This window comes from Musa acuminata, chromosome BXJ1-7 (genome assembly GCF_036884655.1).
Source record: "Musa acuminata AAA Group cultivar baxijiao chromosome BXJ1-7, Cavendish_Baxijiao_AAA, whole genome shotgun sequence".
Lineage (NCBI taxonomy): Eukaryota > Viridiplantae > Streptophyta > Magnoliopsida > Zingiberales > Musaceae > Musa > Musa acuminata.
The window spans coordinates 7,909,579-7,921,394 of NC_088333.1; the positions used below are offsets into that span (position 1 = coordinate 7,909,579).

Genomic DNA, 11,816 nt, shown 5'->3' on the forward strand with positions numbered 1-11,816 from the left:
CAAGCCAAACCAAATATGCTCTGTTGGTTTCTTTGTTAATTTCATATCTGTTTAGGAAAATTGAACATATCAGTTGTGCTTTCAGTTTAACCGTATACACAACCCAACCAAACTGTGCACCATTGAAATTATTTAGCTTCTTCTAGAAAAGATACAGTACCTAAAAATGTTGTAACAAAGTAAAATTTTTAAATTAAAGAACTACATTCAAAGATCTGGGAGTTGTTCCTCGAATTTCAGCTGTAATCTGCAACAAACAGATTGCTTGTCAAGTTAAAATGATAATAAAAAAATCACTGGCTAACCTATACAGCAGATTTAGAAGCCTGTATAATTTACATAAATGATGACAACATAATATAAAAAGCAATGAAGTGTTCCACATACTGCATATCGTTCATCAAAAAATTCAGCTTTGTATTGAACAGGTATCATCAACTGCCCAAGCTATTAGATGAAGAAAAACTCAGACGAATGTAGCAGAGATATATGAGTCAATGACAAACTTCTGACATGAGTAAGAAGATAGAAACAAAACCAAAGGATAGAAAGAAGAGAAGCAAAACAAAGAAAGCTGAGATATATATAAATATATATCAAGAAATATGCCTGTTAAAAAGGATAATAACTCATCTTTCCTATAAATGCTTCCTCTTTCTTTTTGGTTTGCACAGTTTCTTCTGGAAAAGCAAAGGCTTAAACAGACTCTTAAAAGGCAAAGGATAAGCTGGATAAGATAACCTTTCTCTATGGTTTCCTCTTCCTGCAAGCAACCAATAATAACTCATATAACAATATTTTTCAAAAAGCTTCTGACAATGAAAACTACAAACTCAAGAGACTATTTGCAAAAGCAACTAATACCATCTGACTCCAGGTATGTAACCAACAAACATGTAGGTCAAATATGCTGTGAAATTTGCATTCATGATCTAAAACATGGTTGAATTTTATCACAATTACTGTAGGACACAAGAACCAGTAATCCCCAAACACAAAAAGCAAAATCCAAATATCTCAATAAAACCCAAATTAATTCTAGAACTAGTTGAATAGAAACAGAAAATTATCCTAGAACCCTAATTTACAAGAAATAATTCAATAAAAATCATATCAATGAAAGAAAATTAAATCTTCAAACAAATAATCATATGGTTAGGTTAGGCTTTAAGACTATCTAAATTGTTTCGCAAATTTCGTGTACTGGTATTGTCAGTCAGAGCAGTGTCCGTATGTGTATGTATTGAGGCTCGGAAAAAGAACCTAAAAAGGCTTAAAAAACAAAAAATAGAAACAGCTTGGTACATAGCTTATATTGCCAATTATCAGGGAGTAATGGCCCTGTAACAGGCATACCAGGTGGTACACTTGGGTACAAGTCTGGTGCTAGGCACTTGTGCCATACTCTACTGGGCCATACTGCAAACTATTCAAAATAAGTTTGATGATTTTCAGATCCAAGATTTTCTAGTGAGTAGTGGGACAGCAGATTTTCAAACCTTATGTAGAAGGGACAGACAGCAGATGTCACCCTTAAACCTACAAGGATCAAACAACAAATAATCTGGACACACAGCAAGTCAGACACCATCAAGAAATCGCAACAAAAGTTAATGGGTTTTTAGGGATCACCGGACCAAAATATACAAAATAGAATACAGAAAAAAAAAAAAAAAAAAAAAAGGAAAGTACAACAGTGAAGGAGAAAACCTGAGAAAGTGTTTCTGCCTCCCTTGTCTCATAGCATTTAAGCACACACACACACACACAAATATATATATAGGGCACAAGGCTTATCTCTATCCACCAAATATAAGTGCATAAATACTATGCTATGTCACAGTAAACAGGACTACCGACATGGATGGGTTAATCAGGCTTATTGCACTTGGCATGCTCGATATTGAAGCATGATTATCTTACATGCCAGTGGATGCATGTAAACCAACAAATGACCATGCATTACATCCTAGCAAACATCATAAACAAGAACCCTAGCAATGCAGACATTCATGGATCCAACAAGCATCATACAACTCCAATGTTCAAAAGACATGTGCATGATATAGCATACTTCAGTACTTAATAGAAATGGTTTAACCGTCACCAAGGCTTGGCTTGACCATAGGCATGTCAATGGGCAAGATTGGCAAGGCAAAGGAAAATAAAGTTGTGCTGCTTAATAGGAAAAAAAGGAAATAATTGAGACTTAGAAGATGAAATATTTAATTTTACATATGTAAGCTATTGATTCATCCTTTTTTTCTGTACAAACTCAACCAAGCTACAGAGATAGTTTAGGTAGCCATATAAATGACAGGGAAATCATATTGATCGCAGTACCTGATTTAGTTTCTGACTTCTGGATCTCATCTTTGACCACAGTTGTGTTTTTCTCTACTAGAGCATCAATTTTAAAAAAAGGAACTCCTTCCTTCTGCTCTTTGGTCTCCTTTAAAGCACCTTTTGATAGAATATCCTCTCCTGATGATATTAAGCTTGCTCCTATGTTACTTGATACAGGTTGTAGAAGACACTTCTGCAGAGTCATGCAATGATCACCGTGACGTTTCTGCTCTTGCTCAACTATTTTTGGTATATCCTTTTTCGCCACTACATCAGCAAAAAAATGCCCTTCATCATCCACTGACATCTGATCACCTGCAACATCAGGAATGCACTCCACAAACTCTGCAGCATCATTTGAAGTCTCAATGGCAAGGTTATAAAACTGATCTGAACTTTTCTGAACCTCCACAAGCATATTAGATGGTTTCTTTTCCGTGACAGCAGAGGATGTTTGATCAGCATTTGATAGTAGAAGATCATCAGTATAAGTGTAGTTGCTAGCCTTTGATGCTGCAGTGGCTGAAGGGAACGTACCAGTATGAGAAACCATACATTCATCTGAAATTTTTAGGCATTCACTGAGCTCAAAAGATTGGCAAGATTCCTTAGAATCAGCAAGTACTGTTGCCATATCATCTGGGGAAACTAGAACATCTTCACAGGCAGGCTTCTGTTGACTTAGAGTTGTCGGAGTCATAGATATCTTGTTTAACAATGAACTTTCATCAATAGCAACTTGATCTGTTGCATCATCAGCAACAGCAGCAGGAATTTCATTGGGAGCAGTAGGTGACCCAAATGTCTTGATTGATGACGTCAATGCAGGATTTTCACCAAATAAAAATGGTGATTCACTGAATATAGATGTGAAATCAATTGAATTTGAGCTAAAAGGCGGTTTGCTAGTAGAAGAGAACATTTCTGGCATATTATCCAATGATGGCAAATCACCCTTCCCACTAGATAGAGGATCCCATTCATTCCAGTCATCAAACCAAAATCTTTTTGAGTTGGATTGTTCATCCGGTAAGATTCTTTCGATTCTAATAGTTTCCTTGTAAAAATGCTTCTTCCTTAGAGCATTAGCTACCAGTGACCTGTTAATGAAACAAACAACATAAAACAACAAACATATGCAATATATATTACATAAGATGCATAAGAAGTTTCAGCCATTTAAAAGAGAGGATTAATCAACCTGCAATTTCCCGAAATAGCAGCTTTAGCTCGCTCCAAAGACAGACCAAGCAAAAATACTGCCAGGTTGGCAACGTCATATGGCCCTCTAACATCATTAACAGTAGAAGCAGCACTTGAAAAGATGAGATTCTTTCCTCTGGTCCAGTCAGCTAGTAGCTATAAATCCAAAAGTGAACATGTTATGCATGAAATCTATGTTTTAGAATACAACCAGCTAAAAGACTAGATGAGCCACTGTGAGAGAAGGTTAATCTAGCAAACATGCCAATTATAAAACAGATTTGGTCTTGATGTCTGAAGAGATTACAACAGACAACATCTCCAAAGCATAAAGCTTCACCATATGTCACCACAATCTTTCAAGACCAGTAACCATATGACATTGGACTCAAAAGTTATTCTTCCTTCCAAAATTCATTTGACCCCCTCTGCTATCCCAGTTGTCCTTCCGTTTCTTTAAACCTTTTCTCATTCTTGCGAGCAGACAGAAAGTTGTATTTGTGCATTACTAATTTATCAACTCTGTTAAAATTCGTCAGAACACCCACTTTCTAGGTACTTCCTCACTCTAAATTCCTTCTTTAAAAATAGTTCCAGACATGCACTGTAGTGGCTTTAGATAACCAAGTTTTATACTGGAAATGTTATAATGATATGGACACATGATTCTGATCTAAAATCCTAGTTGTTTGTCCAACTTAATATCAAAGAAAGATAATTAAAATAATTTACATACTTAAAATTCAATATTCTGAGAGAATGACAAGCAGCAGAAGTTCATAAGAGGCCCAAATAACAAAAAAATCCACTTCTAGTAGCATGATATCAGATGATATGTAAGATTTATAATCAAAAAGGCTAATGAGCATTTTACCCATTCATGTGTTGGATACATGGATTTGTGTAACCATTCATGAGGGTGGATGTGAGTGATAAGGTATTCCTGGATACTTACTATTGCTGGTAATAGAAAATAATAACAGCATGTGACATTTAGCAAGCAATACTTAATTCTTTTACAAGAGACTACAACAAATTCTCTGACCATCAGCATTAGTAGGATAAGCATGCTATCACTGGTTATATGTCATAAGATTTCATAGGATAAACAATATATCTGTCATTGCATCTTAAGAAAAAATATATATTTGGGAGCAAAGCCAAATAAAGCTGCAGATAAAGGTACTTCATTCCTATTTCAGAGCACTTTTTCATGAAAGACAGTGGAACATATACTTAAATAATATCACAAAAACTGAAGGTTATGGCTTCAAATTGTATACTAGAAGACCTTGCATCCAAGACCTAAAAATAGAAGTATATTCTAGAATATTTGTCCTTCCTAATTACATCATCAGGATTAGTATTTGTTCTAAAGTACACTTAATCACATTGCAGGTAAAAGCTAACCTCAAGAACGATCTTTCTCATGGGCCCAAGTATGACATAACTAAAATTTTGCACATACAATACATGTGATTGATGAGAAGGGACCACTGACTCCACACAAAATCTACGAAGCACAAACACTTCAAAACATTTGTTTTGTTTGTGTTGGACACCAGCATATGTTGGATACCTCTTTAAAATGTTGGGAATTTCAGAACATAATAATGCACATTTATCTCACACAATTATGTTAATAGGCTACATGTACATAGGTCTACATAATCTACAGGAGACTTCAAGACATGTCAAATGTGTGTGTGTGTGTGTGTGTGTGTGTGTGTGATTTGAACTTTTAACTTAGTGTTTTCTAGTTTGCACATGCCATTAAAGTATCTTGTGAATGCTTGCTACTCATCTATGCTTGTGATGTGTGTGTATGTGTGTGTGTGTGTGTGTGTGTGTGCGTGATTTGAACTTTTAACTTAGTGTTTTCTAGTTTGCACATGCCATTAAAGTATCTTGTGAATGCTTGCTACTCATCTATGCTTGTGATGCTTCTTACATACTTCATAGATGATGATTATTGACTTGACCAAACTATACAATGAATAAAGTTATCATAATGAATGAGGGATCAAGCCACATCAATCTCAGAGTCCATGCCATGCCGTAAAATAGTCTGGTCAATAATTAAAGATGCCCAAAGATGCTAGTATAGGAGTCAAAGACAGTCTAATCAAACACATGATTATATGAAATCTAAAAGAAGATCATCTTGACTCTTGAGTTTGAAAAATTAAGAACAAACACAATGTTTTCTAGTTTATATATTCAAGTGTTGTTAACACAAAAGACCATATAAATATTCTCTCCAATAAAACTCTCATGTTGAGTTACAGATGTCTAGATGCTCAATCCTAGCTTCAACGTATTGCATCACAATCTATAATTTACTTAAAAAAGTTATATTTATATGACACCAATATATTGGGAGTTCACACCTATCGATAGGCCTCAAATGACAAATCTTAAGCCAACACAACAAAATGGTACTTTAGCCTGATTGGAGACAGTCAACAGTCTCATGGCCTCATGGCTAACAGTTGCAAGCAAAGGGACCCCACTCCCAACAGATAGTAATCCAAACGCAATGATGGGTTTTCAATATAATATTTTGCAGATCAATCCCAAATCTCAGAGGTTGATGTACCATAGAGCAATTGATAGCATCCATGTGATGGGTGGTAGAGATTCTAGAGAAAATCTTATTTTCATTACTAGATCTGCAAATAATCACCTTCTTCTTCTCTCCACAAGTCTTTTTTGCTTCCTTAGAACCATAGAGGACTCTTGTTCGGCACACAACGAAAGTACCTCCTGATGAAGGAAGCATGATGATTGTGCAGAGATATTGGTGAAGGAAGAGAAGTGTTGCAACAAATGAAACAATACAGAGGAAGAAGAAACAGTGTCTAGGAGCAACAGACGAGAAAATTTACTTAATTTTAATATAAATCATATAGTAGTTCCTTTTCTAAAGGCTGGTACAGCTCAAACATGCATTGATTAATTTCTTATAAAGGACCCAAAGAACAAATGAAACAGCCACGGAGTTATTGCTCAAATCACTATAGTACTTATTGTTTAAGCTACAGTAGCATAAACAGAAACATTATGTGAAAAGCAACCAAGGTTTCTTTCTTACCTTTGCTTCCCTAGTAATCCAAAATTCAACAAATCTGGACCTTTTCTCAACCTTAAACTAAAGAAAGAAACATCTTAGTCAAACACCATCACTTAGACTCTTTACCTAAAAACATAAAAAGAAGAATATCCCAACTAATTCTCTATAGATACAAATAAATATTTGTAAAATTAAATGATACAATTACTCTTCAACCAGATAAAAATAGAAGAAACCTAAATTTAGTGCTCTGCTATCAACAAAAACAAAATCCAGATTCTAATTAGACATATACTCAAACCTTGGTTAGACCACAAATATATATGGGTAAAAACAAAAGAGAGAAAATAAGTCACATATTCAGTCTATCCATAAGAGAACAAGTTAAAGCTTGAGAACTGAATTACAGAACCAAGAGTAAGAGAACAAAGAACATATTGCACGACACTTGGTTTAAAGGAAATAGGTATCCTTCAAATTCACAATAGAATACACTAAACATAAACCCACCAACAGATGCCTGTAAAGTAAACAAATAGCACAGCTCAAGTTAGTTTCTCAAATAAGCAGAGAAAAATTACTAATTCACCTTGGCATCTGATAGGATTTGCCTCCTAACATGAACATCAGCTATAAGGTGAGAATAGGTAATTTCAAAATATAATCCACGCTGCAAAAAAAAATTCAAAATGAGATTTAAGCAAGAAAAATATGCAGATATGACCAGACAATCAGGAATTGTAACGAGATAAAAGAACCGATGCATGCAGCATACTCACTTACAGCACCTGAATAGCAAGCTTAATGAACGGAAGCTTCAGCCGGAAGGGAAGTTTTTGAGAAAAATCCATTGCAATTATATCAACCTGATTAACATTTTAATAACAAGTAAATTCATTTGAACCTCAGATCTCAACCAAAACTATGAAATAATTCTATGAAAAATATATAGGTTGAAAGATAAAAAGACCATCATCAACAAAATTTGCAACACAGGATTACAAAAGTCAGAAGCACCAGAAGAATAGGCACTAAGTTACATGGAACAAGAATATGTACCAATTTATAAACTTTTAGAAAATGATTCTTATTAGGAGTTTGTATAAATTCTTTTGGTTGTAGGACTGAATCAAATAAATGACAGTCTAATAAATGTATATGATGCTTCTGCAATTGTGCTTCATGATGTCCACTCAATGTACTCAACAGATGAAAGCAAAGAATTATCTTTTGGCTTGGAAGCCTCTTATGAGGTAAAAGAAACCAGAAAACTATCCTCTGGTAATTACCAATAATGGCATTCAAGGAAGTAATTTTAGAAGGTTAATTGATTGTTTGAAATGTGAAGCAAAGAACTTTATCACGAAGAATTATGTTGCCTCATCACCTCAGAAAAAGAGGACTAACACTACACAACATATGGCTATTCTCAGATTTGCTTTCATTCTTAGCACCCCAACGGCACTGCCCTTCGTATATGAGCATTTATGTGCCCGTGTCTTCCAAGCAATGAGATTAATCATACTGATTCACCATCTAAGTAATTCGTTCTTGAATTTGGTAACCATCGTCCTCTTTGGCATCTGGCAAACATCACGATTTTCTAAAGAAATCCAAATTAATCTGATTCTAAGGTGCAATTTACGGCTGAACCCAAATCGCTTCTAGAAAATACAAAATTAGTGCATAAGGTTATGAACGCTAAGAACAAAACTGGAACTCAATTGCACCTCGGAGGACTCGCAGGCCTTGTCGAAGGCGTCCTGGTTCAGAGGGCGCAGGGCAACTAGGTCGTAGGTCCTTAGTAGGGCGTTGCCATTGAGGGCAACGGCGGAGGCGGCGCAGTGGGCGGAGATGGTCAAGCGGGTGTACTGGCGAAAGGGGGAGGCGAGGGGAGCGCCGAGGAGGTCGCGGTGGAAGGCGGCGGAGGCTGCGAGGGCGGGGGCGGCCTTGAGGAGGGAGGAAAGGGGGAAAGGGGCGATCTTGCAGCGGTCAGCGTCGGACAGGACGCCGCGGAAGGGGCGGTCGTAGGCGACGCCGGCGTAGCCGAGCTCCATGGCCCTCACCACCGCCCTCAGCCGCGCGTCCTTCCGCGCCTTGTTCTCCGACGAGGCGCCACCTCCGCCGCCCCCGCCGCTGTCCCGCTCGAGGAAGGGGATGCTAAAATCGAAGAAAAGGGCCATGTCCAAGACGGGCCGCGGGCGAGCGCAAAACAAGTCGGCGAACAGAGGGTTTCAATGTCACGTCTCAAAAGGGCCGTCGTTTGAAATATGTTTATAGCACGAATTGATTGCCCACTCCGATTCCCAGCGGGATCAAAACGTTTCATGACCCGACTTAGGTCACGATTTTGTTCCCTACCAGGATAAGCCGATAAGGAGGCGCCCATCCTCTTTCCCACCCTCGGTCGTAACATAAGTCGCGGAGTATTTGTTGAGGAAGCGGACAGACTTCTATCACGAACTCCCATCTAACCCACATAAATAAATATACATCTTTATATATGATATAATAGTCTTCCAAATCTACAAAAACATATTTTATTTTTATTTGAGTAATTTTCCATAAATAAATCTCTTTTTTAAAACATTTTCTAGGGAGGTACCCCTTTCATATTTTTGAAATGGCACCATCATTTATTGTGATTTTTAAATATACTTGTAATAACATAATTATAAATATTCTTATGTTTATGTATGGGGTGGTTTTTGTTAGGTTTTAAATCTATTTGTCTATTTTTAAATAGACATTTATTATTTTTTGGATGTATAAAAAATAATATAAGTCTATTTATAATTATCCTTATTTGATTATTTTTGTTTGGCAATAATATGTTTTTAAAAAATATTTTTATATATGAGTTGGTTTTTGTTTGATTTTAAGTTCATTTGCTTCTGTGTTTTTGTAAGCTTGTTTTGTTTTTGTGCAGATGTAAAAATCATTGTAAGTGTACATAAAAATATTATAACTAACATAAAATTCTTCCCATTTAGTTGTTTTTTTCCTAAACCGATAATAATACATATTTTTATTTTTATTTTTTGTGATGAGCTAATTTCTATTATGTTTTGAATAAATTTACCTTAGTTATTATGTTTTGATGGAGGCATCAAAAATGCTATAAGCATGTTCAAAAATACTATAAATGAATCGAGGATTGAATACTAGGCATATCAAAGATTAAATTATACAAATCTTATATTTATCATGTGTTGCTTCAATTATCTCGTCACGAAACATTTCTAACATTATGAAAAATAGCGAATGTTATTTGAGAAATATCTAAAATAATATCCTCAAGTGAAAAACTAAAAAAATATCCCGACAATTCATCCTTTTTTTTTTTTTCTTGTGCACATTTTAACCATAGAGATGAATTTTGCAAGGTATACAACTCGATTTTGAGCTAAACTATGTCTATAAATATATTTTTTACGAGTGACAATGAGTAAATAAATCTTATTACTGCTGATAGTTTTTATATTGTTTTTATATTTTCCAACATGCTCACGAGAAATATTATATCCTTCACATGGTCTCATCAATTCTAAGTGTCATGCAAGATTGAGTTCATCTACTTGCAAAACCTCAGTCAGAATGTTATAATTAAGTCTTTCGACTAAATCCTTATAATGAAATTATAATATAGTTATTTGTGAACTGATGCATTGTGATTGGTGAGTCAGCACGGCCTAATCCACGGATCGATGTCAGGAGTCTACGATCAGTTGAACGGGGCGCCGGGGTTGATCACACCTACGCGTCGGGATGCCGAGTCCGTCGGAGGGAGGGCGCCTCTCGGTTGAGACGATCGTGCTTCCAAGTTAATCATACTACTACACAGAAGGCCCTCATCGGGTGGTTCCCGACTTTAACTCATCGACGGTTAAGTCAGTGCTTGGTTCTTTCTTTCTTTTTCGCCCCTTGGCCAGATGTCGGTCAGGAGCTCTTTATACTGTACGAGGATTGGCCGTATGTAGGTTTGGTGTGGCAACCGATTCCCGAGGGGCGAGGTGGTATATGTGCGCGATCGTCATCCTGGAATGCATGTAATGATGCCATACAACCCGTCCCGAGCTTCTTGGGATGGGATATACCGAGGAGCATCTTGGTACAGATCCTGGCTTGTCAAGTGAAAATACTCGTGCTAACTTGACGAGGGCGTGATACGGTACCGGTTGCGACGTGGTTGGACCTGAAATCTTCCTTATCAATAGTAAAAAGAGGATACGATATTTTTTTTATATTTTATCCTTACAATAAAAAAGAGTTAGTTAGAATTCAGAGGCATTTGAAAATAATTGAAAAAAAAAAGATCATTTCAAATATTTGAAGACTCAAACATCTAATTAAGGAACCAAATCTGGAATAGAAAATAATGCAAATCAAGAAAATAAAAAAAAAATATTATATTTGAAAATAGAGATTAATATCCAACTGAAAAAGATACATCAAATCAAACATGCGATACACCACTGGAGAATTTAATTACGGGCATTTCACTTATTCTAAAACTCAAATAGCCTAAATTGGTGGACCAAATCGGTCGACGGTTCGGTTTTTTTTCTTGGGGGGGTTCTGATGCATTAAAAAAAAAAACCAAAGAGGTAACATTATAGCAATTATAAAATGTTTGTACTTTAAGGAGACCGACATGAATCTAATTGGATTTGATCGAATCAAAGAAGATTAAATTACAATAATCCTTATAGGAGTCGGACGAACTTACAAAATAGAAAATTGCTAGTGGTATATTTAGTAAAACATCACTATAAACAAAACTGAAACGCCAATTAATGAAGTACTTTAGTAGGGCACGACATAAACGTGTGCGATGAGGCTTAAGCGTGTCAAGGTGATAGGGTCAACCATTTCATGGATCTGGTCGGTGACACGCAAGCATGGCTTCTACCCATGTGATGCATATTTTGTATATCATCATCATCATCATCATCATCATCATCATCATGTAACCGCACAAAATCCTACCGTATCACATGTCTCCACTCCCTTCGGCGGGGAGAACGAGTGGGGGAGCATCCTACACGTGCCGTACACGTGTTGTCGTTCTCCCAAATAAACAATGCCGAAAACGCTTCGGCTCTTATGCAGCCCGCGCACGTTCTCAGCCACGCGAGAGGGACGCCGTTATTATTCGGAAGAAATAATTGTGATGTGCCAAAGTGTGATGGGG

At 36.5% G+C, this 11,816-nt stretch overlaps 1 protein-coding gene across 2 annotated transcripts; it reads right to left on the reverse strand.

Moving 5' to 3' along the window:
* Positions 1-8,881, reverse strand: LOC103991802 (protein GAMETOPHYTE DEFECTIVE 1). 2 transcript variants are annotated; one of them, XR_001978887.2, is made up of 7 exons: positions 8,353-8,881; positions 7,411-7,488; positions 7,212-7,292; positions 3,548-3,705; positions 2,344-3,446; positions 388-763; positions 1-247 (listed from the first exon to the last, which is right to left on the reverse strand). XR_001978887.2 is itself a non-coding variant. In XM_018828467.2 (6 exons), the coding sequence occupies exons 1-6, from the start codon at positions 8,803-8,805 to the stop codon at positions 639-641; spliced, it is 1,998 nt and encodes a 665-aa protein (XP_018684012.2). In that variant the 5' UTR covers positions 8,806-8,881; the 3' UTR covers positions 1-638. The 2 variants fall into 2 exon arrangements, 1 of the variants encoding a protein (XP_018684012.2); XM_018828467.2 differs by having other exon boundaries at positions 1-763.
* Between the last annotated feature and the right edge of the window lie 2,935 nt (positions 8,882-11,816).

Excerpts from the sequence above, each read along its gene's own strand:
- LOC103991802 (XM_018828467.2), bottom strand. The coding sequence starts at position 8,805 with ATGGCCCTTTTCTTCGATTTTAGCATCCCCTTCCTCGAGCGGGACAGC. Across the intron at positions 7,293-7,410 it reads TCATTAAGCTTGCTATTCAG|CGTGGATTATATTTTGAAAT; the intron begins GTGCTGTAAGTG and ends TTTTTTTTGCAG. Across the intron at positions 3,706-7,211 it reads AAATCCTATCAGATGCCAAG|CTACTAGCTGACTGGACCAG; the intron begins GTGAATTAGTAA and ends TTGGATTTATAG.